Source organism: Macaca mulatta, chromosome 16 (assembly GCF_049350105.2).
Source record: "Macaca mulatta isolate MMU2019108-1 chromosome 16, T2T-MMU8v2.0, whole genome shotgun sequence".
In the NCBI taxonomy this organism is placed as follows: domain Eukaryota; kingdom Metazoa; phylum Chordata; class Mammalia; order Primates; family Cercopithecidae; genus Macaca; species Macaca mulatta.
The window spans coordinates 51531723-51548015 of record NC_133421.1 but is presented as its reverse complement, the minus strand read 5'-3'; the positions used below and the strand labels follow the sequence as shown (position 1 = coordinate 51548015).

The 16293-nt window shown below is 38.0% G+C and overlaps 1 protein-coding gene across 1 annotated transcript in view; it reads right to left on the bottom strand.

Annotated features, from left to right (window-relative positions):
* The window catches only part of HSF5 (heat shock transcription factor 5), a 58184-nt gene that overhangs the window by 14023 nt on the left and 27868 nt on the right, over positions 1-16293 (bottom strand). Inside the window, exon 5 of the mRNA XM_015119150.3 lies at positions 15591-15768. Coding sequence (XP_014974636.1) covers positions 15591-15768 — 178 coding nt within the window. The remainder of the gene's footprint in view (positions 1-15590; positions 15769-16293) is intronic.

The window sequence follows — 16293 nt, the reverse complement described above, 5'->3', positions numbered from 1 at the left end:
TTGCTAAAATTCTATTGCTACTGTGTACCGACTACTTACTATGTAACCCAGCATAATACTAAGCCAGTTCTATGATTTATATCATTATAATCCATATCCCTCATTTTGCAGATGAGGAAACCAAAGCTCAGTTAGGTAAACATGTCCAAGGTCACACAGTAAAGAGTAGAATCCAGGTTTTAATGTAGGTTTTTCTAACACCAAAAGCTTTCTTTCTATCTGTTATGCTGTACTGTTTCTAATGAGCAGTATATTAATCTCACACATTGACCTTGGTTAAGGCCTCTTAATGCCATGCAATCTTACATACAGCCATGTTTCCACAGACCAACTGTCAGGCCAAGGTCTATCAGAGAGGAAGCATTTACAACTTCATGAATTGTATTTCTGCTCACACTTTAATTAAACTAACTTTATTTTTATTTTTTTTATTTTTTAGCAGAGAGGTTCTAGCTTATTCATAACTCATTTTCCTCTTGTCCCTAATAAAATGAAAATGTGATTAATGTCATAATGATGCCAAGATTTCACAACTCTTACGTTTCACAGCAGGAAGCCAACATCAATTAAGACTCATCTATTAACTGCACTGACCAAAGGATAAGGCTTTACTTAGGAAAAAAAACAACAGGAAGAGTTAACAAAGGTAATCAATGTGCTAATTATTTTATCAGTTACACTTACAACCATAACATGTAGTGAAAGAGAGGAAATTATTATTTTAACAGCAGGCACCAGAGTTCCTCTCAGGGAGGTAATTGTCTTTGTTGAGGAATATATCTTGATAGATTGTTCTGGTTGGGAAAAATGAGGCCTTAAAAACATCAGAAAATAGAAGAGATGCCTAACCTTCTTTGCCTAAGTAAAACACAGAAATTCAGCACCTGGGGAAAGAGCAGGAAAAAAAAAAACAAAAAAAAAAACAACCCAACAATAACAACAACAACAAAACAGAGAAATGAAGGTCTGGCGCTAGTACAAGGAAAGAAAGCAACATGGCAGAGGACCATATTGACTAGTGACAAGGAAAGATGCTGTAAAGTGACTGGGGGCCTTTTAATTCCATTTTTGCAGTGTTCTAAATGTAAACCCTTTCTACCTCCCGGTATCTTCATAAAAGTGTGCTACACATACAAATGCCTAGCATAATGCTTAAAGGGAGGAAGAGGTCAAAGAAAGTGGGCCAAGTTCTGCATCTGGTATGGCATGGATCAGACAGATGAGAACAGCCCTGAGAAGTCAGATATGGACAAGTCTGGAATTACATTTAAGCAGAAACTCAAAAATAAAAGCTACTGTGAACCCTAGAAATTCTCAGAAATCCTGGAAAGGCATTCTTGGTATAAAGTAAGTTTATCTTGAGTCAATCATGTCTAAACCTCAAAAGTCAGTTTACTATCTGGGATATAAATATTTTTTAAAAACATTCTGAAATCATTCATTTCCATTACTTTAAGGCTTTTATATTCACGCTACAGGAACACTTCAAGTATTTAAACTACTTTTAGTATTTTTAGATTTTTTTAAATTTTAAAAACACAGAAGAATACAGACAGTGAAAATTTCCCATAATCCTAGTACATATACATACACAAATTAAGAAGTTAAACATACCCCTGCACCTGCACATTCTATCTTCTGAGAGGTAACTAGTGTTATATTTATCAGCTATATCATATACTTCCAGACTTTTTTCTACAGTTTTACAGCATATACTTTCTTTTCTTTCTTTCTAGAAAGGGAGTTGTGCTAGACATATTGTATTGGAACTTACCCATTTGCTTAACACATTATGAACACTTACTGTCTTTCCAGGTTACAACACATCAAGCTACTTTAGTTTCTTAAATGGTTGCACAGTATTTTATCATGTAGATTTGTCATAACGTATCTGGTTCCCCACTGTCAGGCATTTACGCTTTTTCCAAATTTTTGCTATTATAAATAACACTATAGCAAACTTATTTTTAGTACCATTGGGAACATACACATTTCTACAGGGGAGATTCTCAGGAGTAGAGTTCCTGAGTCAAAACTCATAAGCATTTTAGTTATTTATAATGCTTCTACTCATCTGACAAAGGGCTAATATCCAGAACCTATAAAGAACTCAATCAAATTTACAAGAAAAAAACAAACAACCCCATCAAAAAGTGGGCAAAGAATATGAACAGACACTTCTCAAAAGAAGACATTTATGCAGCCAACAGACACATGAAAAAATGTTCATCAACACTCGCCATCAGAGAAATGCAAATCAAAACCACAATGAGATACCATCTCACACCAGTTAGCATGACAATCATCAAAAAAAATCAGGAAACAACAGGTGCTGGAAAGGATGTGGAGAAATAGGAACACTTTTACACTGTTGGTGGGACTGTAAACTAGTTCAACCATTGTGGAAAACAGTGTGGCGATTCCTCAAGAATCTAGAACTAGAAATACCATTTGACCCAGCCATCCCATTACTGGAGATATACCCAAAGGATTATAAGTCATGCTGCTATAAAGACACATGCACACGTATGTTTATTGCAGCACTATTCACAATAGCAAAGACTTGGAATCAACCCAAATGTCCATCAGTGACAGACTGGATTAAGAAAATGTGGCACATATACAACATGGAATACTATGCAGCCATAAAAAAGGATGAGTTCATATCCTTTGTAGGGACATGGATGCAGCTGGAAACCATCATTCTCGGCAAACTATCGCAAGAACAGAAAACCAAATACCACATGTTCTCACTCATAGGTGGGAATTGAACAATGAGATCACTTGGACACAGGAAGGGGAGCATCACACACCAGGTCCTATTGTGGGGAGGGGGTAGGGGGTAGGGGATAAGGATAGCATTAGGGGATATACCTAATGTAAATGACAAGTTAATGGGTGCAGCACACCAACACGGCACATGTATACATATGTAACAAACCTGCACGTTGTGCACATGTACCCTAGAACTTAAAGTATAATAATAATAAAAAAATAATAATAATGCCAAGTTGTCCTTTATAGGGCTATACAAATTTACATTCCAGTTACAGCGTAGAGAAGGTTCCTTTTTCTCCATATCTTTATCAAAGCTGGATATTATCAACAGTTAAAGTTTTGCCAATCAAATTGCCAAAAAAAAATAATAATTGGTTGATTTTGGTCTATGACAGACCACACAGATGATGATGATTCCGTAAGATTGTACTCTATTTTTACTGTACCATTTCTATGCTTAGCTATGTTTAGATACACAAATACCACTGTATTATAATTGCTTACAATATTCAATACAGTAACATGCTGTAAGGGTTTGTAACCTAGAAGCAATAGGCTATACTACACAGCCTAGGTATGTAGTAGGCTACACCATCTCGGTTTGTGTAAGTACAATCCACTATGTTTACACAACAATAACATTACTTAATGACATAGTTCTCAGAATATATTCCTGTCATTCAGGGATGCATGATTATACGTGCTACTGGCTTTGCAGTCAGGCAGCACATGGTTAGGACACAGCAAGCTAGAATGTTGGTGATCTTTGTTATCCACGCCAACACATTTGGTAAAATCATCACCTGTGATACCATGGAAGTCAGATCACAGGCACCAAGTGAACATACAACCATGGGGAAAAAGATTGACAAAAATCACAATGTGTTGACTATTTCTTGACACATTCAGCAAAGCCCTGAAAGAAGAGAGAAACTCAGGCTAGAGGTACGTAGTGTGCAAGCAGAGATGGAAGGGAGTATTTGTCTGCCTGTGGTTGACAACTTATTGACTAGAGTTCAGTAACTGGGTCATGAATCCAAATGCTTCAATATCCCAACCCGAAGTTGCACTAAGAAGTGCCTTTAGGCCAGGCATGGTGGCTCACACCTGTAATCCCAGCACTTTGGGAGGCTAAGTTGGGAGGATTGCTTGAGGCCAGGAGTTGGAGATCAGCTTGGGCAACACAGTGAGACTCCATCTCTTTGAAAAGTAAAATAAAATCAGCTAGGCATGGCGGCATGCTCCTATAGTCCCAGCTACTTCTTTGGGGGCTAGGGGTTGGTTGACTGACGCAGGAGGATCACTTTACCCCAGAGATCAAGGCTGCAGTGAGCTATGATCGTGCCAGACTGGGCAACAGAGTGAGACTCTGCCTCAAAAAAAAAAAAAAAAAATTGGTGGTACATGCTGATTAATATTAAGCTAAGCCCAACAGTTGACGAATCTTGTCAACAGAGCTTCTGATAAACTTTTTAATGCTCCGCTCTTGAATAGGGAAGAAAGCCAATGAAAAAAAAAAAAAAACAGAACGTAGAGGAAACTGACACATGCTATGGGAAAACAACTTCAAAACCAGCCCTTCCATTTAGTATCCTCAGACAGCTATGAGAAGATATTGCATCCATATAAAAGAACAGAAAGTTCCCCAAAAAAGGAATGATTATAGAATAAAAAAAGAACTGTTAGAAGTTATATATATTTTTTTCTTTGAGATGGAGTTTTGCTCTTGTTGCCCAGGCTAGAGTGCAATGGTGCCATCTAGGCTCACTGCAACCTCCCCCTCCCGGATTCAAGCGATTGTCCTGCCTCAGCCTCCTGAGTAGCTGGGATTACAAGCAGGCACCACCACGCCCGGCTAATTCTGTATTTTCACTAGTGACAGGGCTTCACCATATTGGTCAGACTGGTCTCGAACTCCCGACCTCAGGTGATCCGCCCGCCTCACTTCCCAAAGTGCTGGGATTACAGTCACGAGCCACCGCGTCTGGTCGGAAATTATAAATTTAATAGCCAAATTTTTAAAACTAAATAGTTGAAAGTTTCATCTGAGGAACATTCCACAAAATAGAAAAAAGACAAAGGTATAAAAAATTTGAAAGAAAAAAACAGAGAGAGAAATTCAACTCAGCATATCCAATACTGGACTAAAGAAAAAATAGGAAAAATAGAGGGGTAAAGAGGTAAGAATTTTTTTTTTTAAATGATATGACCACTTCTGGTAATGTCAGGACTGGTAATTAAGACCAGTGTTCCCACTGAAGACAACTAAAAAACCTGGACAGACTATAGAAACAATATTCTTTAAGAGTCTCAAAAGGTAATGAGATAGTAAACAATGACTGGGCTGAGTGTCAGGTGAGCGTGGGGATCCAGAGAGGTAAGCCTGGTACTTGAGGCTACTTTTGCCTTTGTGACATTTGCCATCTGTAGGAGATTGAGAGGCTGAGCTTTGCCTTCTGGGTCTAGAGGGACAAATGTCAGAGACTGGGCTTGTCAAAGGTTGAGTTCTGATGAGATTCCCACTTTGATGGCTAGGATCTCTATAGGCTGCACCCAGGAGAGGATGAAACAAGCCCCTGCACAGTTTGTGGTCAGAAAAATCTCAAGCTCTGAACTGGATTAAGGTGATCCCTAATTGCCAGTGACCCCAATTACCTGGTAGAAACAAATCTTATTTGAGGAAGATAATGTCATCCTAGGCCTTAAATTATTTTTACAAGAAATTTTTCAAATACTATTCTTCAAATACTATGTTCAGCATACAGTGAAAACAACCAGTTACATGAGGGATTAGCCACTATGGTTGAGAACCAACACAAATGAGACAACTGAAAGAGACCTATGGAAACACCATATACTGGAATTACCAGAATCCAGCAAGAAAACAACCATGCTTACTATTTCAAGGAGGCAAATTCCAAGCTTGAAAAATTTTGGCAGGTAACTAGAAACTCAAAAATGTGACCAGAAGGTCTGGAGAAAAGAACAAACAGAAATCCTAGAATTGAAAAATAATCAAATTAATAACTCAGTGGATGAGTCAAACAGCACATTAGACCTAGTATAAAAGAAAGAGTGAACAAGAAGGTAGAAGAAATAACTCAAAAAAGAAATGTGGAGGAAAAAAAATATGAGAGGTTTAAAAAAATTAAGACAAGCCGGATGAGGTGGCTCACGCCTGTAATCCCAGCACTTTGGGAGGCTGAAGTGGGTGGATCACCTGAGGTCAGGAGTTCGAGGCCAGCCTGGCCAACATGGTGAAACCCCATCTCTATTAAAAATACAAAAAATTAGCCAGGCGTGGTGGTGGGTGCCTGTAATCCCAGCTACTCAGAAGGCTAAGGCAGGAGAATCGTCTGAACCCAGGAGGCGGAGGTTGCAGTGAGCCAAGATTATGCCATTGCACTCCAGCCTGGGCAACAAGAGTGAAACTCTGTCTCAAAAAAAAAAAAAAAAAAAAAAAAAATTAAGACATAGGGGATTCAGGGAGTAGGAAAGATGTGAACATCATAATCAACACTTAATCTAATTGACAGATATAGAACACTATATTTAACAACTGCAGAATATACATTACTTTCAAGTGCAAATGGTATGTTCACCAAGATAGACCATACACTGGGCCATGAAACAAGTCTCAATAAACATAAAGGATCAAAATTACACAAAATGTATTCTCTGACCACAACAGAATTAAATTAGAAGTCAATAACAATAAAGTAGGAAAATCTCAAATATCTGGAAATAAATATAAATGTATTTAAATATCTGGGAATAAATCTAAAAATGCATGAATCAAAGACAAAATCACAATGAAAAAGAAAATATTTTTAACTGAGTGATAATGGAAATACAACACCAAACTTTGCTGGATGCAGCTGAAGCGATGTTTAAAGGGAAATGTGTAGTTTTAAATGCTAATCTTAGAAAAGAAGATCTAAAATCAGTGACCTGAAGTTCCACCTTAAAAAACCAGAAAAGGAAGAGGAAAGTAAACCCAAAGTGATACAAGAAAGCAAATAATATAGATAAGAGTAGAAATCAATGGAAAAAATTAACAAATACAAAAGTTGGCTTTGAAAAGAGGCAACAAAAACTCGATCATTCCAAAAAAAAATGCTTACCCCTGAGGACCACTTCAGATGAGTCCATGAAGGATAGTGAACCAGGAAAAGCCCTCTTGGAAGGGAACGCCAGAGGTGATGGAGGCAACACACAGAAAAATACTCCCAGAACGCAAAAGCAGGGCCTCACTGATGGGCTAACCAAGGAATTTATCCCACTGTCAAGGCAGAAAATCTTTGCAGTTTTCGTCCAGCAGGATTTGATAAATGCTGTGAAACAGCAACAGTTGTATGTTTCCTATTTTTCTCTTTTTTGAGTGAAAGTTTTACTTGTTACATATCCTATTCTAATACTCTAATTTGGGTATGTGTGAGTGAGGGGGGAGGATGGATAACTTGTTTTTTATGTTACGAGACAAAGAAGAGCCATCTAACAGAAAAGAATTTTATAATATTTAGAGATCTTGACTAAGCAGGATGCCGTAATTGTATGGGTCTTTGGCATTGTCTCTCTTGGGGAGAATGTGAGCATGTTCTATGTATACTAACATGGGTGTGCTCTGATACTTGGGTAGTCAAAGCAATGGATCTGGCAGAGGCTGTCCCCCAGAAGTCATTCACCTCTTCTTCCATGGTGGTGGAATGCGTAGGTGGGTACATGGTCACCTAGCCAAAGATTTCTTTTCCAAAACTACCCTACAATTAATTGGCTGTGGCTATGTGATCAAAGCCAAAGGGTGGTAAACATACATGATGTATGTAACTTTTCACCTTATTTCAAGGGTGAGGCCCTCCAGTACAGTGTTGAAGAAAAGTGGGGAAAGTGGCCATCCTTGCCTTGTTCCCAGTCTCTGGGGTAAACGGTTTAGTTTTTTACCATTATGATCTTTAGTGTACATACTTTATAGATACTCTTTTATTGGTTTGAGGAATTTTCTACCATTCCTAGTTTGTTGAGAGTTTTTACTATAAAATAGTGTAAAAATTTTGTCCAATGCTTTCCCTGCATCTATTAAATGGTCATAGTTTTTCTTGTTTATATTGTTAACATGGTGAATAACATTGTTTGACATTTGAAAAATAAGCCTTGTATTTCTCAGACAAACCAAGTAGAGTTTGCCTCACAGGTGGAAGAGATGGGCTAGACTTAGTTAGTCCTTTCATTCTTTTTTTTTTTTTGAGATGGAGTCTCTGTCGCCCAGGTTGGAGTGCAGTGGTGCGATCTCCACTCACTGCAACCTCCGCCTCCCAGGTTCAAGCGATTCTCCTGCCTCAACCTCCTGAGTAGCTGGGACTACAAGCATGCACCACCACGCCCAGCTAATTTTTGTATTTTTTAGTAGAGATGGGGTTTCACCATATTGGCCAGGCTGGTTTTGAACTCCTGACCTTGTGATCCGCCTGCCTCAGCCTCCCAAAGTGCTGGGATTACAGGTGTGAGCCACTGCACCCGGCCAGTCCTTTCATTCTTAGTTCCCCAAGGTGCCAATTGCTGAAACAGAGATTTCTAAGTCCCACACCTGTCTTTCAATTTTTTTTTAAAAGGAGAAACCTCCAATTTCTAGCTACCAACACTCTTCAGAAGGAGGCAAGGATATGTGGATGTGTTAACTACTCTATAAATGACCTGTTAATCAACTTGCCTGCTCTCAAGCCCTCTGCCTCAACCTATCCCCTACCAAACAACCCCATCCCTCAGTCTCAAGCATCTCTTCCTTTGTATACACTCAATAAATCATCTTGTTTCTGGACCCTTGAATATACTGTTCTTAAATCATAATCAGAGGTATCTATCATTTAACTTTCTTTTTAGTTTCTCTTGTTATATTAGTTCAATAGTCTAGTATGTGTAACCATAAAGTAATGAGAATAATTTTTAACAAATATACCCAAGCTTATATAAGAGAAACCTTTCCCACCAGAGTATTATCTGAAAAGGTTATCTGCTTATTTGAGTGACTGTGCCATTACTAAGATGATGTAGAAAAAACATGTGGTTACATCTGGGGAAGACATAAAGGGAACAGTATGGGGAGGTAGTAGTCAAAGGGAATTCTAGCCTTAGTAGTTCTTACAAGGAGAATGTATTTGTGCACTGTTTGTGAGATTAAAACTTAAAAGGAAAGATTTCATTTACAATAGCATCAGAGAGAATAAAATAGGAATAAATCTAACAAAAGAGGCAAAACACTTTTACACTGAAAATTACAAAACACTGCTGAAATAAATTAAAGATGACACTAATAAGTAGAACACATTCCATGTTCATGGACTGGAAATATTGTTAAGATATCTATACCATGCAAAGCAATCTACAGTTCAACACAATGCCTTTCAAAATCTCAGTTAATTTTTTTTTACAGAAATAGAAAACTTCATCCTAAAATTCATATGGAATCTCAAGGGATCCCAAATAGTCAAAACAATTTTGAAAAAGAACAAAGTTAAGGGACTTACACTTCTTGATTTCAAAACATATTACAAAGCTACAGTAATCAAAACAGAGTGCTACTGGCATAAATTCAGCCAAATATATCAATGAATATTCAATAGAATAAATCTCACATATATTATTAAATGACCTTCAACAAAGGTGCCAAGCCCACTCATTGGGGAAAGGACAATCTCTCTGTTTAACAAATGGTATTGGGAAAACTGGGTATCCATATGCAAAAGAATGAAGTTAAACTCTTACACCATATATGAAAACTAACTCAAAATGGATTAAAGACCTAAACGTAAGACTTAAGACTATAACAATCCTAGAAGAAAACACAGAGAGATAACTTTATGACACTGGACTTGGCAATGCTTTCCTGGATATGACACCCAAAGCACAAGGTAAAAAAAAAAAAAAAAAAAGCAAAATAGACAGATGGGACTACAACAAACTTAAAAGTGTCTGCTCATCAAAGGACAAAACATCATGAAAGGCAACTCACAGAATGGGAGAAAATATTTGTAAATCATATCCACTAAAGGGTTAATATTCAGAATATATTTTAAAAACTCCTACAACTGAACAACACCAAAAATCAAACGAACCAACTGAAAAACTGGCAAAAGACTTGAATATACATTTTTCCAAAGATGATATACAAATGGCCAGTAAGTATACAAATGATACTAAGTATCACTAATTATCACAGAAATGTAAAAAAAATCAAACCTACAATGAAGTATCTACCAGCTCATGCTCATTAAGATGGCTACTTATAGAAGCCATCCTTTAAAAAATCCAGGAAATAATAAGTGTTGGTGGGGATGTGGAGAAATTAGAACTCTTTTGCAATGTTGGTGGGATTATAAAATGGTATGGCAGCTATGAAAAATAGTATGGAGGTTCCTCAAAAAATTAAAAATTGGATTAACCATATGATCCAGCAATCCATTACTGGATATATGCAAATGAAATCAGGGCCTCAAAGAGATAGTTGGAGCCAGGCATGGTGGCACATGCCTGTAGTCCCAGTACTTGGGAGGCTGAGGAAGGAAGATCATTTGAGTCCAGGAGTTTGAGTCTAGCCTGAGCAACATTGTGAGGCCTCATCTCTTTTTTTTTTTTTTTTTTTTTTTGAGACGGAGTCTCGCTGTGTCGCCCAGGCTGGAGTGCAGTGGCCGGATCTCAGCTCACTGCAAGCTCTGCCTCCCGGGTTTTTACGCCATTCTCCTGCCTCAGCCTCCCGAGTAGCCGGGACTACAGGCGCCCGCCACCTCGCCCGGCTAGTTTTTTGTATTTTTTAGTAGAGACGGTGTTTCACCGTGTTAGCCAGGGTGGTCTCGAACTCCTGACCTCGTGATCCGCCCGTCTCGGCCTCCCAAAGTGCTGGGATTACAGGCTTGAGCCACCGCGCCCGGCCAGAGGCCTCATCTCTTAAAAAGAGAAACAAAACAGATATTTCCACCCCCAAGTTCATAGTGGCACTATTCACAATAGTCAAGGGGCAGAAGCAACCTAAATGTCTATTAAGAAATGAATAAACAAAATGTCATATGTACATACAAGGGAATATTATTCAGCCTTAGAAAGGAAATCTTTTCACATGCTACAACATGAATGAACCTTGAAAACATAACCCAGTCACAAAAATACAAATGCTGCGTGATTCCACTTAAATGAGGTACCTGGAATAGTTAAATGCATAGGAACAGAAAGTAGAATGGTGGTTACTAGGGGCAAGTGAAGAGGGAAAAGGAAAATTGTGTTTAATGGATATAGAGTTTCAGATTTGCAAGATAAAAATGTTCTAGAGATCTGTTTCAAACAATGTGAATATACTACTGAACTATGCACTTAAAAATGGTTAAAATGGGGCTGGGCGTGGTGGCTCATACCTGTAATCTCAGCAATTTGGGAGGCCAAGGCAGGCAGATCACTAGAGGTCAGGAGTTCCAGACTGGCCTGGCCAACATGGTGAAACTCCGTTTCTACCAAAAAATACAAAAAAAATACCTGGGCTTGGTGGCATGCACCTGTAATCCCAGCTACTCGGGAGACTGAGGCACGAGAATCGTTTGACCCCAGGAGGCGGAGTTTGCAGTGAGCTGAGATCTCACCATTGCACTCCAGCATGGGTGACAGAGTGAGACTTTGTCTCAAAAAAAAAAAAAAAAAAAAAAAAAAAGATATGCATAGAATGAAAGTGAAGGGATGGAAAAGAGTGTTCCATCTTTTCCATCATCCAAACAAGAACAGCAGTAGCTATATTTGCATCAGATAAAACGGACTTTAAGGCCAGGCGCAATGGCTCACGCCTATAATCCCAGCACTTTGGGAGGCTGAGGCAGGTGGATCACCTGAGGTCAGGAGGTCAAGACCAGCCTGACCAACATGGAGAAACCCTGTCTCTACTAAAAATATAAAATTAGCAGAGCGTGGTGGTACATGCCTGTAATCTCAGCTACTCGGGAGGCTGCAGCAGGAGAATCGCTCAAACCTGGAAGGCAGAGGTTGCAGTGGGCCAAGATCACACCATTGCACTCCAGCCTGGGCAACAAAAGTGAAACTCCATCTCAAAAAATAAAATTTAAAAAAAGGACTTTAAGTAAAAAACAATAAAAAATGATAAAGGAGACCAGGCACAGTGGCTCACGCCTGTAATCCCAGCACTTTGGGAGTCCGAGGTGGGCGGATCACTTGAGGTCAGGAGTTTGAGATCAGTTTGGCCAACATGGTGAAACCCTGTCTCTACTAAAAATACAAAAGTTAGCCGGGCATGATGGTGGGCGCCTGTAATCCCAGCTACTTGGGAGGCTGAGGACTTTTTGGATAAGACCTCAAAAGCACAGGCAACAAAACCAAAAATGGACAAATGGGATTATATCAAACTAAAAATCTTCTGCATAGCAAAAGACACAATACAATGAAGAGACAACCTACAAAAAGAGAGAAAGTATTTGCAAACTATACATTTGACAAAAGGTTAATATGCAGAATACATAAGGAATTTAAGCAACTCAGAAGCAAAACAAAGACAAAAACAGTCTAATTTTAAAAATGGGCAAAAGACCTGAATAGACATTTCTCAAAAGAAGATACACAAATGACCAACAGATATATGGAAAAATGTTCAATATCACCAATCATCAGAGAAATGCAAATCAAAACCACAGTATCACCTCATCCCAGTTAAAATGCCTATTATCAAAAAGACAAAAAATAACAAACGCTGGCAAAGATGCAGAGAAAAGGGGACTCATATACTATTTGTAGGAATGTAAGTTAGGATAACATTATAGAAAACAGTATGAAGTTTCCTTAAAAAATTAAAAATAGAACCACTATATAATTTAGCAGTTCCACTACTGGTTGCATCTCCAAAGCAAATGAAATCAGTATGTTAAAGAGACATCTCCACACCGATGTTTACCACAGCACTATTCACAATAGCCAAGATATGGATCAACCTAAATATGCATCTACAGGTGAAGAAAATGTGATATATATATGTGTATGCATCCATATATACACATATATACATATATCATACATATATGTATATATACATAAATATATACATGTGTATATACATATATGTGTATGTATATATGTGTGTGTATATATATCTTGGCTATTGTGAATAGTGCTGTGGTAAACACTGGTGTGGAGATGTCTCTTCAACATACAAGATTTCATTCTGTTTTATGGCTGAATAGTATTCCACTGTATATGTATGTGTGTGTGTGTGTGTGTGTGTATTCACATATACAATGGAATATGATTCAACCATAAAACAGAATGAAATCTTGTCATTTTTGGCAGCATAGGTGAACCTGGAGAACATTACGTTAAGTGAAATAAGTCAGGCACAGAAAGACAAATACTGCATAATATTACTCATATACAGAAGCTAAAAAAGCTAATTTCACAGAAGAGAGTAGAATAGTAAATACCAGAGGCTGGGGAAGGTAGGAAAGGGGGGATTGGGAGAAGTTGGTCAAAAGTTGTAGTTAGATAGGAAGAGTAAGTTTTGGTATTCTATTACACAGTAGAATAATTGTAGCAAATAACAATGTAGTGTATATTTCAAGACAGCTAGAAGAAAAGGTTTAGAGAGTTATCACCACAAAGAAATGATAAATGTTTAAAGTAATGGATATGGTAATTATCTCAGTTTGATTATTACACTATGTATATATGTGTCAAAAAATCACATTGTACCTCATAAATATGTACAATTACATTTAAATTATAAATTAAAAATAAAAATGGTTAAAATGATAAATTTTATATTATGTGTTCTTCAACACAATAAAAAATGAAAAGGAAAGAATATGTGCTCTACAGGCAGACAACTTAGGGTAGCATATTAGCAATATTAATTTATACAAGACTAGCCATGCATTGTAGCTCATGCCTGTTAATTCCAGCACTTTGAAAGGTCAAGGCAGGAGGACTGCTTGAGTGTAGGAATGCAAGACCAGCCTGGGCAACATAGTGAGACCCTGTCTCCATAAAAAATGAAAAAAGGCAGCTGGGCGCAGTGACTCATGCCTGCAATCCCAGCACTGTGGAAGGCCAAGGCAGGCAGATCACCTGAGGGCAGGAGTTTGAGATCAGCCTGGCCAACATGGCAGAAACCCTGTCTCTACTAAAAATTAAAAAATTAGCCAGGCGTGGTGGAGTGTGCCTGTAATCCCAGCTACTCAAGAGGCTGAAGCAGGAGAATCCCTTGAATGTGGGAGGTGGAAGTTGCAGTGAGCCGAGATGGTGCCATTGTACTGCAGCCTGGGCAACAGAGCAAGACTCTGTCTCAAAAAAAAAAAAAAAAAGGAAAGGAAAAGAAAAGAAAAGAAAAGAAAAAAGGGCCAGTCGTGGTGGCTCACACCTGTAATCCCAGCACTTTAGGAAGCTGAGGTGGGCGGATCACTTGAGGCCAGGAGTTCAAGACCAGCCTGGCCAACATGGTGAAACCCCATCTCTACTAAAAATACAAAAATTAGCCGGGTGTGGTAGCACACGCCTGTAGTCCCAGCTACTTGGGAGGCTGAGGCACAAGAATCACTGGAACCCATGAGGTGAGGAGGCTGCAGTGAGCCAAGATCGTGCCACTGTGCTCTAGCCCGGGCAACAGAGCAAGACTCTGTCTCAAAAAAATGAAAAACGAAAACAAATTTATATGTGACCTTGAACAAGTTACTTACTCTAAGCCTAAATTTCCTGAAGTTTAAAATGACAATACCACTTCCATCAAGTTTGTCGTATGGCATAAAAATGGGTACAGTAAATATTAGTTCCTGCCCTTCTCTCATCTAAATTGCCTTCAAAGCTCATGCCATTGTGTTAAACATCTTCAGTGGTGAGAAATCTTTAATCTTTAATGATGGATTGGAAAATATCGTCAACTAAAAGCATGCAAGCTAAGTTTAGTGAACAAATGATGGATAGTTTTTAGCCTAAAAGACATTTTGCAGAAAGAACCCTATGAATCTGAGCTACACTATGACCTATGATCATATCACTATTAATTAACTTTTTGGAAAAGTTCTCACAGAAGTTCTCAACATTTTTCAAATTACTGTAGGTTAAAATGATTGTTTGTCCTGGTTAATTCCTGCACTGCATGCCCCTGACATGCACGTAATTCTAGAATATTAAAATTGTGCATTGCAGACTTTGGTAACCTGATTTTTGGATCATATAAAATACACGTTTTATTAGATGTTACTATTTTCTTCAAAAAACATGATTTTGTCATATTAGAAGCAACTATATGTCCCTAAAACAATCACTTACTGAGTTCTTACAAACTGCAAGAATAACAAACCATTGGTATAGGGTCATACTTTACAGTACCTTTATAATACGCTCAGGATAATATCCTAAATTTCCATCTAATTTTCTCCTGTCACAATACAAGTACATGCCCTCTTGTCCTAGAGTCTGTTAATAACAGAACAAGTCCAACTACAATTTCGAAGTCTGGCATCTAGGATAGTTATTAAATCATCCTTCATCCCTGCCTTCTCCAAGTTAAATAATCTAAATTCCTTTGCTTATTCTTAATATGTTCTATATTTTTCAAAGCCCAAATCATTATATGTAATACTAGGAAAATAACTATTACATACTTTACAAAGATAATTAAGAACAAATATAGAGTTAAAATTATAGCTATGTAAAAATAGCAATGTGACAGGTATAATACAATTATGAATAATAAATGGAGACCCAGAAAAACTGTCATTCATATATTAATTCTACAGCGTGATTCTACTTCTGGCATTCTAGAGCACAATAATCCTTACCAGGGGACTTTCCTTGTTGTGAGTTGCTTCTGTGCTCTCTGTATCTGGCTGGAGTGGCTAAACCTGTGTCTTTGCTAGGCTTGCTAGCAGGCCCCATTTCTGAAATGAGGAATCCCATCTGTTCTGAAGGCAAGATATTCTCACGTGAACTGGTCTGGCATTTTATATTGGCATCCACCTAAAATATTAAACCCATTCATTAATTGAGATTTCCTCCAAATATCTGCTAAAAGTTAAGATATTTTATCAGAGGAGTTCTATTATAGGAACATGATCCAACAAACAAGCTTATAAGGCTTTTCATTCTTATAAATGATACTATACCTTTCTCCATACACAAACTACTAAACTGTATATGGAGCTAAAACATTTACTTATGATCAGAGGAATATCTACCATGAAGCTTGTTGATTTTTTTTTTTAACTTACAAAAGTGCAGGGTTTTTTTTGGGTTTTTTTTGTGTTTTTTTGTTTGTTTGTTTGTTTTAAGGCAGGGTCTCACATTGTTGTCCAGGTGAGAGTACAGTGGTACAATCATAGCTCACTGTAACCTCAAGCTCTTGGGCTCAAGTGATCCTCCTGAGTAGCTAGGACTACAGGTGCTAGTTAATTTTTAAAAAGTTTTTTTGTAGGCTGGGCGTGGTGGCTTATACTTGTACTTCCAGCACTTTAGGAGGCTGAAGTGGGTGGATCACAAGGTCAG